General features: G+C 45.2%; 1 protein-coding gene across 1 annotated transcript in view; it reads right to left on the bottom strand.

Moving 5' to 3' along the window:
- Positions 1 to 1537: 1537 nt before the first annotated feature.
- vps35 (VPS35 retromer complex component) overlaps positions 1538 to 13272 on the bottom strand; it is a 19256-nt gene continuing 7521 nt past the window's right edge. Inside the window, exons 6-17 of the mRNA XM_079285490.1 lie at positions 9627 to 9846; positions 8476 to 8559; positions 8077 to 8186; positions 7770 to 7866; positions 6804 to 6952; positions 5962 to 6169; positions 4890 to 5045; positions 4409 to 4531; positions 4139 to 4318; positions 3435 to 3674; positions 3155 to 3298; positions 1538 to 2832 (exon numbers count right to left, since the gene is read on the bottom strand). Coding sequence (XP_079141616.1) covers positions 2653 to 2832; positions 3155 to 3298; positions 3435 to 3674; positions 4139 to 4318; positions 4409 to 4531; positions 4890 to 5045; positions 5962 to 6169; positions 6804 to 6952; positions 7770 to 7866; positions 8077 to 8186; positions 8476 to 8559; positions 9627 to 9846 — 1891 coding nt within the window. The 3' untranslated portion in view covers positions 1538 to 2652. The remainder of the gene's footprint in view (positions 2833 to 3154; positions 3299 to 3434; positions 3675 to 4138; positions 4319 to 4408; positions 4532 to 4889; positions 5046 to 5961; positions 6170 to 6803; positions 6953 to 7769; positions 7867 to 8076; positions 8187 to 8475; positions 8560 to 9626; positions 9847 to 13272) is intronic.

The following is a 13272-nucleotide window of genomic DNA, read 5'->3' as shown; positions in this document are numbered from 1 at the left end:
TGTAAATGTAACTACTCATAACATATTGGTAAATAACTGTCTCTGCATTTGATTATTGTTTATTTAAGTGTAAAAATATTGTACATGCAGTTATATAAATGAAAAATGACATTTAAACACATTTCTGTTGTTATAACTTAAATCCTTTTAATTTAGGGTTAATAAACCCACATTACTCTATCAAAGATCAAACTATTAAAGAAAATATCAAAGACAAATACATGTCAAATGTACAGTAACCAGCCAAAGAGCTGCTCCTATGACTGTGTTTAAGTATCTCATAGTTATGACTTTCTATCTCATAACTATGGGGATATTATTTTTATCAAATCAAATTTAATATATATATATTTTTTGGCTGGCTGGCGGATTCGCGGGCCACATAAAATGACGTGGCGGGCCGTATTTTGACACCCCTGCACGACACTGAGCAGACGCCATGTGGATAATGGATGACAATGGATGACTGTTAAAGATGACATGTATTTTGAATACAAGGAGCTAAAGATCAGTGTCGTTATCGATGTAATGGCCTTATTGGTAATATATATCATCTTTTATCAGTCTCTCGGAGGCCAACTCTAGAAAAGTCTCCATCTTTACTTTCAGCCGTTCTGTTGTATATTCTAAGGGTGTTGACGTGTTTCACTATTTATGTATAATATTTTAAACAGTGTAACATTATCTGAACTATGAGAAGATGATCAACATGTTAGCATTTAGCTCAGCTAGCATGTGGACTCTTAATCTAGTTTACTATTTACGATGTCAAGAACTGTCACGCTCCACTGTTTATTATATTTGATAAAGTTTTACAACTCAACCATGGGAAAAAGTGTAACGAGCTTCTGTATTGGGTCAACCTCACAATCTGTGGCTCCGCCCCCTCCAGGTTCAGAACGATATCATCGAGATCGACTCAGGACGGTTCAAAGAACCCAGTGGTCAACAGCACAATCAAGATTTGGGTCAAATTCAGGAAAAAACCTGATGCTACTTTCCGCAGTTGGTCAAAAAAAGGTATTTTAACACTTACCGACATATCTTTTCATCTTTTCAGGCGTTTCTTTTTGGTCATCATGCCTCGGACACTGGATAAAACGTTACTCAAACATTTGCACGATGGGCCACCTAGTAGCTACGTCACTGGCTCTTATTCATGGGCTGGTAAAGCTCATTTAAAGCTCACATTGATGCCGTCACAAGTCAGTGGACGGAGGTTTATTGAACTGTGACCAGCAGCTCTAAAGCTCACTCAGTCAGCCCGTCTGCACTCTTAGGCCACATTTCGCTCAATGAGTCCGATATTTGGCAATAAGGTCAACTGTGCGGGTGCGAAGGTGTTTCTGTGCTCATGCTGAATGGCAGTGGGAGTGGCCTATAACAACAACACATTTTGTGACTGAACCGTTCGAGGCATCATTGCACGAAGCAAGAGCTCCCGGTTCATTTTGCCACGGCGGTCAAGTGTGAGGGTGCATCTGTGTGTGACATTAGCAAAATGCAAACATCTATTGTTAATATCAGTTTTATTTCAGCAAATGACAATGATAATTGCTATTTAATCTTTATTTGATTTACAAGTAGGTTTACACAGATTTCAAAAGGGGAAATAAATTGGTCAATAACAGATCAACAGTAATAGCGAAGTAAGAGAAATCAGCAGACATGTACATCAGAAGGTCCTCAGTATGGCAACTCTCATACAATCCTGAGGAATCACTGCACCCCCCCCACAGAGCAATCCCAGACGACAGGGTCACCAAGCAACGGGATTTCATTGATCAACAAAATGATGAAGAGTCAGACATTGTAGTTGTTGGTCCACTGACAGCAGGCGTGTTAGTAGAAGCACACCAACGCATGCACACATGCTGCACTTCTCACGCCGTCAATCCATTGAGTCGAGGAAAAAACGAATGCATCAACTATGAGTCCATAGCGGGATGGACAGACAAATCTGATTTGACTTTTTTAAATGAAGAGCTGCTGAAGTATGAGGAACAATATGACAATTTCTGAGTTGTTTTTGGTAATAATTTGTAATTTCTCTGCAGTCCAGTTGGAATGGCAGAGAATTAAGGACCGTGCTAAACTTACACATTATAAACTGCATCGACAGATCATAGTTTGCTTCTGCTTCGATTTGTCTGCTCTTCAGTTTGGTTGGTCCCAACAAAGCATCCGAGAGAACAGCAGCGCTACAGATGAGCATTAAGATGGCTCGCACAGCTGGAACACCACTCCTAGCTTCTGGAGCCGTGATACACTCACTTCTCCATACGGGAAGATGTGAACAAGTGAGGCGACACACCTCTGTCAGCTAATACGCCTAATGTGACAATACAATGATACAGGTTAGAGAGAAAGTAGTCGAGCAGGACCTCATGAAGGAACATGAACCCGTGACTCACACTGAACCTGGTGCAGTGCTGCTGTAACATCTCCAGCCTGCTGCAGAACACAGTCCTGCTAGTGAGGGGCCGTGAAGGAGAAATGATGCATGAACAATAATTATAATAAGAAAAGGAAGGAGCGAGTTCTTTGAGCTCTTGACATTTATTTGTTATCTCTGGCCTACAGGATGGGATGTTGTATATTTATGATCGAGTGAAACATCCAAGGATGGACTTCCTTCCAACCTCCAACCTCTTAAAGGACCAGGCCCTCATAGGCGGGGCCCTCCGACTCGGGGGATTCTCTCTGCAGGCGGAGATGCTCCAGTGTGTTGTGGAAGTGTTTGTTGATCTGCTCCGTTTCCTCGCTGGCCTCCAGGTTAGGGAGATCTTCCCTGATCTTCTGGATAAGTTGGTTTAACACCTGGACGGTCACCTGGAGGGGTGGAGGGCGAGGGACAGTGTAAGAGACATGAACTGACTGCATTCACATCACGTCTACGTGCTGTGAAGGTTCAAGATGTTGCTGCTGGAAGACGTATGTGCCCATGCCGACCTGAAGTCATCGCAATAACAAAACTGAATGTTACAATGAGTCAACAGATTTAGACTGTTAGAGGCAGTGGAGTTAGACGGTGAAGAAGAACGCCAGCTCGCACACAGGGGTGTAAACACTCAATGGTAACAGTGTTGACGTTATCCAATCTGTGTGTACGCATAGAGCACTCGTAACCACGGAGACGTTAGAGGTGTCCTACCGCATCGTTCTCCCTCTCATAGAAGCACACGTATCTGTTGAGGATCTCAATGAAGAGCTGGACTTGCAGCGATGGGTCCATACACTGGTTGGCGATCTTCAGGGCTTTCTTTAAACACTCCATCACCCGCTTGCCATCACGAATCTAAAAATGCAACACGAGTATTTAACAGTGACCGCTGAGGAAACAGATTGCAGTTCAACTGTGTCGGAACAATGAACTTACTGGGCAAGTATTATATATATATATATATTAATGACAGAAGATTGCTGGAACACACCTCTTCGCCACTCTTGTCGGTGCTGTGACCCGACCAGAAGAGATGGGCGCAGATACTGACAGCTCGGCACTGATCGGGCTTCTTCAGCAGCTTGGAGGCCGCCAGCGCACACTGAGTCCTCAGCGGCTCGTGGTTTTCCTCGCTGAAACATCGCATTCGCTCAAAGGTACCGATGATCAGTGTGATGGCTGCCAGCTGGGCTTTAGAGTCACTGATCTCATCCTCATACAGAGAGAAGGCCTGGGGGGGGGGGGGGGGGGGGGGACACGAGAGCTCGAGGTTTAGTGTTTACAACTCTCACCACCATGGTCTCTGGAATTTATTGAATTGCTTTTTGGTCTTGGTTAGTTGCCTAGTTTGCAATATTACTGCACTCACATTGGTCAGTGCTTCCTTTTTAGGAACAACATTTTTGCTGTAAAAAAATAAAACTCCAAATGTTTAAATTAAAAAAGCCCAAGTTTGAGCTTTAGCAAATCTACTTGAACACAAAACACAGTGTTGGCTGAAGCCAACTAGTCACTGGTTGAAAGATGTTTCCCTGTTTCCCGACTGTTGTCTCAATCTGTTCGATTTGTCGAGTAACTAAGAACAATGTGTGAACCCTTCGGAGTTGTTTGGTGCATCATAGCTTTCCAACCAATCATCACATTTAACTGCTGTGTAGACATGGTAACGCCTGAATGTTGCATTAAACATTGTACCTGCGACATGAACTCGTAAGCTACGGTCTCGTGGTTCTCAAAGCCGACCTCGCCTGCAGCCAGCGCCCCCTGCAGGAAGAGTCGGAGAGGCAGCTCAGCAAGCTCAGCTTTGATGAGCGCACTGATGGTCTGATGGGCGAAGGAGAAGATCTTCTGACACTTCTTCTCCCACTTGTCATCCTGACGGGAGACAAATTTGGGCCAATTTAAAAGGATGGACAACACTAGAAATACAGCAGGTGTGATGTAGTAAAAAGGACATTTGCACACCGATGAAGAGTTCTCTTTGTATCTGAAGGCCAGCTGGTAGGCAGCGAACACCAGCGGAGGGAGGGTGTAGCGAATCCGTAGGTTTCCACCCGCCCCAAAGTGTTTCCGGGCTGTGTTCAGAATCTGACCACAAATCAGAGTTAACTTTAACAGCAGCAAACAGGTCAATTACAAAGTCACAGTTTGGGATGAGAAGGTTATAGAAACATGAGTTTGAAATGCTCTGGCGAAGTCTTTTCTCTATCTGGACGCAGAGGATGGTTGACTGGACACCACTTGCTACGCTACCTTAAAGAGGAATAGAGTATTGATACCCAGCCCTCAATCACAGTCCACATCAAGTCTGAATTGACCAAAAGACAAACACTACAGCATGATTTCAAAATGATCTGCAGAGATATGGTAGAGCAGTAACAGTTAGGAGTGTACACATCTAGTTTGTTCAACGCCATGCTCATTTGATGTTGAGGAAAGAACCCACAAGATATTGTTGATCAGGATCATCAGAGTGGAGCAGATGGATGAAACGACCCACAAGGCTCTGCTCCTCAGCAAAGTCCTCAGGGTCGGGATCGTCAGCAGGTTGGTCTGGCTGGTCCTGTATCAGTGTGGATACCAAGTTCAAGATGGAGTCCACCTAGAGAAAGCAGGGAGGGAGGAGTTTACAGACTGTGAGGCTCCAGTGACTGTTTACAGCCACAGCGCTACACATGTTTCCTTGGTCACATTAGTCGAGGATACATTGCTGATACTTGATTCATAGCTTTATGTTAAGGGCTTACAGCACAACTACTCCAATAAAGACATGCGCCTCTTCAGAACTGCAGCTACACATTTGGATCAAGGGAACCGCAAAAGCTGGTCACTTGTTCCTTCTGCCTGTAGCGGTTGTGGACAGTGAAGACAGCAGAAGGAAGTTGAAGAGAGATTCAACAGTCGGGGACATACATCTTGCTAACAATGAACCGTCTCCACAGCATCGGCTGCGAGGGACGGCCATCGTTTTACTACAACACTCATCCGTACTGCTCATCTCTTCACTTCTTTTGGATTATTTAGTGAGAAAAGAAAAGACTTTTGGTTTCTTATTCTTGTGTGTAAACAAAGTCCTTCTGGAGGAACAATACAAAAAGTTCCAAACACATTCACAGCTAAACAATTAGCTTTCATATCTGAAACTATTCTTATTAGCAAAGTCCATATGGCATCACTACCGTGAGGGACAGTTGCCAGGTCGGTTAGATCGGCTGCAGATTGGGAAGAAGCAGGACATGTGATCAACTGACGATACCCCATCTAGTGCGTTGTCAAAGGGAGAACTCGGACACTCGTCTAACCCTACACCAGAATTATCTCAGCTTGCTTTCCCAATAACTATTGCGTCAACTATTATTTTGGCTTATGGTCTTTCCCAACGACCTTCAAGTTGCAACCCAATCCAGTTCTCTGGAATGCAGCAGCAATTTACGTCCACAAGCAATGTGGTGTGCCAGTGGCCGGTGTAGGGGTCAGGCTTCATGACTGATGTCCTGAGGAGTAGGTAAGCATCAGACCTGTTCCTGGGCCAGAATGGTGGTGTTGTAGTCCAGCGTGTTGCTCAGCACATAGCAGCTCATGCTTTTGCGCGACTCGTAGTCAAAGTACTCGAAGAGTGGCGGGAAGTGCTTGAGTTGCAGCACAGTCAGGACGTTGCTGTAGGTGTCCACCGGGATCTTCAGCAGTCGGGTCAGTTCCTTTGACACTGCGCTGCTGGTGGCTATGCTGGGGAGGGAGAGGGGAGAGTGAGACACAAGCGAGGCAGAGACTATTTCAACTGTCAGTCCCTGTACCCATGCTATCCTTTGTGTGACCAGGTCTGTGACTAAACTGCATTTGGAGTATGCCGGTATCCAGGTTTCTGATCACGGTCACAGATCTCTCCAGCTCCAGTGGCTTCCACTTGGTTTTTCTCATTTCTGTTTTTAAATTCTCTCTGGTGTGAACACGCACAAGTCTTTTTTCTGGGTCTCACCTCCCGATACCTTGGGGTGGATCGTTTGTGTGTTTATCAAGGGGGTCAGGTGTACTCAGGTCTGGGCCCGGGTCCCCGATGTGAAAGCACCCTTTGCCTTCAACTCGCACACGCTGAACAGAAGCTCTGCAGTTAAGCCTCGGCTTTGCTGTCCACAGGGAAGGAGCCGATTCTATTCTTGTTGATAATATGCCAGCATTTCACTGACTTGACTGTCAAAGTAAGAATTATGGCCATCGAGCAACCGTTTAATATTTACATTTTCTTAAATCAAAACATTATCAACATTCGGCCTATTGTTCCCTGCCGTGGTGCATAGCGAACAGTGGACCTTTCCTACACTGTTCGAGACATTCATTCTATTTCAGGACGTTGAGGACTTACTGTTCCAGGTTGAGCTTGTTGAATATCTCCACAGTGCTCTCCAGGACTTTATCGACATAGTCAACACGGTCTGGGTAGCATTTCATGGCTAAGTTAATGAGAGAGACCTGAAGAGAGACCACGTCCTCTGATGGCATGTCCTGGCGAGACTGAAGGAGGAATCACAGAAGAAGAAAGCGTCAGTTTGTTTCCAACGTAAACTTAGAGTCCACATAGCTTGGGAGGGAGAAGACTGCTCTACTGGATCACCAGTCTGTCACAGTTGACATGAATGAGAATTGAAAGTTTAAGTTGACTATAAATTACACAAAAACATCTGTAGGGGCAGAAATAACAGGTTTTAGGTTCATCTGACATGAATCTCTTGAACTCTCCTCTACACCTTAAAATCGGCTCACTAAAAATATTGAATGGTTTTTCATTCATTTACATTTTTTGTGCAGAAAAATACAAATTAAAAGAGCAATAGCTACAGTGTTCAGTCCTAGAAAGACATGCATCTGGATATTTCATTGTGTTGCTGTCTTTACACAGAACATCAAGCCATCCCTGGAGCTGTGACCCTCGATCACTCAATGGTGGAGGCTATCGCAGGCCAAAGTCTGGCCACACATCACTCAGGTTGCTTATTGTTTTGTGTGGAACCATTTCCCTACTGCCCCACTCCACCTCCCCCTGTGAGAGTACACCACAGCCACGAGAAACAGTCACATTCCTCGTGTGGTCAAACATACTTGACCAATAAAGCTGATTCTAAATAAAGCGACTGCATTGGATCCATAGAGAAGCCATGTAAGACGTGGTATGGCAACGATGCGAGGTCTCGTCCAGTCAGATTGCTGCTGTGACTTTTACACTCCTGATTGAAGTGGCTGATGTCATATGAAGAGAACTTGAGAAGTCAAACATGTGTAGTGCGTACAGACTGACCACATGGTCCTGCTGACTGCTGAGTCATGAACCTACTTGAATGACAGTGGCCACTTGCTGAGAGAAGATGTCAAACAGTTTAATCTCAGCTGGAATGCCAGGGCCGTCTTCTCGATGAGCAAAGAGAGCAAGTCTGAAAAACAGAACTGAAATTAGAGAAAATCTGAATACATTCACACACATAGGTAGTCTTGTTCAGATCCACTGTTTGAGTTAGTTCATTAAGTGTACAGTCACTTTATTACACTGCTGATCCTCAGCACATTTTATAATCTGCTACACCTGGGAACAGAAGGAGTGAATTTCTGTTTCTTCTGCTCATCTACAGTCAATCACAGCACACCTGTCAATGAGGGCAATGATGATGTTCTTCACATTGACGTGCTGATGCAGGTCAGCACAGGAACGCAGGAAAGGGTTCAGGGTCTGGAGGTGGAACTCATCTGGGAAAACCTTCCAAGAGACGAGATTTCACTTCAGCAGCTTCACTTATTATTAATCTAGTGTACTCTTTAGCCATCGGCCTCATCACACGGATTAATACCCAGGACAGCTGCTACTGCGCGCGCACACACACACACACACACACACACACACACACACACACACACACACACACACACACACACACACACACACACACACACACACACACACACACACACACACACACACACACACACACACACACACACACACACACACACACACACACACACACGCTGGACTCCTGGACGTCTACCTGAATGATGCACTCCATTAGATACTCCTGAGCCAACGAGTCTCTGCAGTTCACAACCTGTTCCAGCACTCCAGCAAGAACAATCTGTGGAGAGAGAGAAACAAAGAGGAAACCACTTTGACCAGCCAGATGACAAACAGACCAAACAGCTCAATGATTGTACAGTATTTCAGTGTCAGATGCCGCAAATAAGAGTTAAGAGGGAAAAGCAGAGACAACCCAGAATCAATTGAAACTAAATTCTTTGACTTGAAAGCTGAAACAAAGAATTCTGACAGACTCTCGACATCACTATTTTTACAAGTAGCTATTTCAGTAGATTCAGAGGAATGTTGTTCTACAGAGCACACGGAGCCTGGGAGCTGTGCTGCCACACTGACCTGTGTTTAAGTAGTATACAGTAACAAACTAACTGAAAGGAAAGCGGTCACCAGCAGACTGTTGTACACAGCATGTGCTGAAAAGTGTCACGCTGGAGATGAGGGAAAAAGAGCGATTTCTCAGCTGCTGCAGCAAACTCTCCTCTTCAGAGTTTGATATTGTTAGAACGGGTAAAATTGCAAAAAAAGAGTCAAGAATTGACTATCGACTATTCTTGTTCTATATTTTCATAAATACAACAAACTATAGTTTTTGGATATATAATATAACTTTATAAGCTGTGATGTCAAATAGCTTTTGCGGCTCCAGACAAATTGTATTTGGTGGAAAATAGAGCAAAATGGCTCTTTGGATAGAAAAGGTTGCCGACCCCTGGTCTAGCCTAATCCTGCCTGTCTCACTAAACCTCTCTCTCTCTGAATCACTAGTTGGGATGCAAGCGCAACAGCGCTGTGGTATCAAGGATGGACAGGGGGAACACATCCGTTACATGTGTCCAGTGCCTCTTGCAGAACAGTCAATGTATTGATGATATGCAGGCAGAACAGCATCCAGTGGACGGTGGCCCAGAAGGCGCATGTGTAGATATCTTGAGGTGATGTATAGTGCCTCCAACTAAACTTCATACTCAGCTAACTTCAGACCTTCTCCTAACATTGATTAATATATTTATTAGAATTAGCTATAGACCCAAATAAAATCACTATAAACTGAAATTATCATCTTACTTTACTAATCTTATTGGAAACAACAGACATACACAAACACACCTGTTTGTACTTCTCCACGTTGACGCCCTCCAGCTGGCTGAGGCGAACTAGGTTGGTTCCCACCAGAATCCTGAGTTCCTGTCGTTCCTTTTCTCTCTTCTCCCGGTCTCGGCTGTGACCCTGATGCTGCATTCGGACCCATAACTTGTTCATTTCTGCAAAGTTCAGGAGGATGAAGTCGATTGAGTCATTGATATCACCGGTCATCTCCTCTGTTCCCCTGTGGAGTAAATGCAACAAGTTTAGAAACGGGATGCACGTCAAAACATTCAGAGCCTGGGACACATCGTGGCACGTATGTGGGCCAGACAGGTCATCTAAACTGTAGGTACCGTTGACAAACTGACACAATGATGACATCATGTGGTGCTTTCACCACGAACTGAAATGAGAAGCTAGATATGAACCCAGCTAGTGTTCTGCAGTTGCGTTGAATGAGGTACTACTCAGCTACAGTGGATAGCAGGCGGCACCCTGAAGAGGCAGACAGGTCGGACACAGAAGCAGAGTTATGTATTGCTCTGGACGGGGGCAGAAGCAAAACAGATCTCAGCCACCGCAAAGAAAGGCCCACCTAAATAAAAGAAGATATACTCCAACGGGAAACTGAAACTTATTTATAGTGGGTTTAAAGGAGTTCTGTGGCTCTGAAGGGAGCAACCCCACCCCAACTAAAGACGATGACTATGGATAGAGCCAAGACAACCCCACCTCAACTAAAGACGATGACTATGGATAGAGCCAAGACAACCCCACCGCAACTAAAGACGATGACTATGGATAGAGCCAAGACAACCCCACCTCGACTAAAGACTGACTATGGATAGAGCCAAGACAACCCCACCTCGACTAAAGACTGACTATGGATAGAGCCTAGACAACCCCACCTCAACTAAAGACTGACTATGGATAGAGCCTAGACAACCCCACCTCAACTAAAGACTGACTATGGATAGAGCCTAGACAACCCCACCTCAACTAAAGACGATGACTATGGATAGAGCCAAGACAACCCCACCTCAACTAAAGACGATGACTATGGCTAGAGCCAAGACAACCCCACCTCGACTAAAGACGATGACTATGGATAGAGCCAAGACAACCCCACCTCGACTAAAGACTGACTATGGATAGAGCCTAGACAACCCCACCTCAACTAAAGACGATGACTATGGATAGAGCCAAGACAACCCCACCTCAACTAAAGACTGACTATGGATAGAGCCAAGACAAGCCCACCTCAACTAAAGACTGACTATGGATAGAGCCTAGACAACCCCACCTCAACTAAAGACGATGACTATGGATAGAGCCAAGACAACCCCACCTCAACTAAAGACTGACTATGGATAGAGCCAAGACAACCCCACCTCGACTAAAGACGATGACTACGGATAGAGCCTAGACAACCCCACCTCGACTAAAGACGATGACTACGGATAGAGCCAAGACAACCCCACCTCGACTAAAGACGATGACTACGGATAGAGCCTAGACAACCCCACCTCGACTAAAGACTGACTATGGATAGAGCCTAGACAACCCCACCTCGACTAAAGACGATGACTACGGATAGAGCCTAGACAACCCCACCTCAACTAAAGACGATGACTACGGATAGAGCCAAGACAACCCCACCTCGACTAAAGACTGACTATGGATAGAGCCAAGACAACCCCACCTCGACTAAAGACGATGACTACGGATAGAGCCAAGACAACCCCACCTCGACTAAAGACGATGACTACGGATAGAGCCAAGACAACCCCACCTCGACTAAAGACGATGACTACGGATAGAGCCAAGACAACCCCACCTCAACTAAAGACTGACTATGGATAGAGCCAAGACAACCCCACCTCGACTAAAGACTGACTATGGATAGAGCCAAGACAACCCCACCTCGACTAAAGACTGACTATGGATAGAGCCAAGACAACCCCACCTCGACTAAAGATTGACTACGGATAGAGCCAAGACAACCCCACCTCAACTAAAGACTGACTATGGATAGAGCCAAGACAACCCCACCTCGACTAAAGACGATGACTACGGATAGAGCCAAGACAACCCCACCTCGACTAAAGACGATGACTACGGATAGAGCCTAGACAACCCCACCTCGACTAAAGACTGACTATGGATAGAGCCAAGACAACCCCACCTCGACTAAAGACTGACTATAGATGGAGCCAAGACAACCCCACCTCGACTAAAGACTGACTATGGATAGAGCCAAGACAACCCCACCTCGACTACAGACTGACTATGGATAGAGCCTAGACAACCCCACCTCAACTAAAGACGATGACTATGGATAGAGCCAAGACAACCCCACCTCGACTAAAGACTGACTATGGATAGAGCCAAGACAACCCCACCTCGACTAAAGACTGACTATGGATAGAGCCAAGACAACCCCACCTCAACTAAAGACGATGACTATGGATAGAGCCAAGACAACCCCACCTCGACTAAAGACTGACTATGGATAGAGCCTAGACAACCCCACCTCGACTAAAGACTGACTATGGATAGAGCCTAGACAACCCCACCTCGACTAAAGACTGACTATGGGTAGAGCCTAGACAACCCCACCTCGACTAAAGACTGACTATGGATAGAGCCTAGACAACCCCACCTCGACTAAAGACTGACTATGGGTAGAGCCTAGACAACCCCACCTCGACTAAAGACTGACTATGGATAGAGCCAAGACAACCCCACCTCGACTAAAGACGATGACTACGGATAGAGCCAGGACAACCCCACCTCGACTAAAGACTGACTATGGATAGAGCCAAGACAACCCCACCTCGACTAAAGACTGACTATGGGTAGAGCCTAGACAACCCCACCTCAACTAAAGACTGACTATGGATAGAGCCAAGACAACCTCACCTCGACTAAAGACTGACTACGGATAGAGCCAAGACAACCCCACCTCGACTAAAGACTGACTACGGATAGAGCCTAGACAACCCCACCTCGACTAAAGACTGACTATGGATAGAGCCTAGACAACCCCACCTCGACTAAAGACTGACTATGGATAGAGCCAAGACAACCCCACCTCGACTAAAGACTGACTATGGATAGAGCCAAGACAACCCCACCTCGACAAGGAAACAACAAGGAAACAAGGAAACTTGAATGGAAGCGTGACTTTAAACTCAGATTGAACTAGAAAATGCTAAAGACCTTTAAAGATCCCTAACCCTGAATGACTGTATGAGACACAGAGAGAGAGAGGGAGAGGAGTGTATGTGCGCGTGTGTCTGTGAGTCTGTGTTTATAAACATCACTAATTGGCTCAATCGCAAACACCTGTGTGCCTGAAGCCATTTGAAAATATTCTCCATAGAGATCCTATTGAAAAAATAAAAAGCTTAATAATTCAAAAAGTTTAAAGGTTAGAAATATAAAAAGTCATAGCAGACCTCTGGTGAAAGAGCTGAACATTTTTAACAGTTTCTGTAGCTTAAAAAAATGGAGAAGAAGAGGTGGGACGGAAGAAATAGAAGAAGAAATATTCAAAGACCAATACTTGGAATGCTTAACAGCATTCCAACTATGATGAACTGAGAGTCTTTGCCCCGTTTAGAGCTGGAATCAGCACTTCAACCTATGATTCAGTGAGTGAGCT

The sequence above is a fragment of the Melanostigma gelatinosum genome (genome assembly GCF_949748355.1).
Source record: "Melanostigma gelatinosum genome assembly, chromosome: 2".
NCBI lineage: Eukaryota > Metazoa > Chordata > Actinopteri > Perciformes > Zoarcidae > Melanostigma > Melanostigma gelatinosum.
Note: the sequence above shows the minus strand (reverse complement) of the source record. Positions and strands in the feature narration are given on the sequence as shown.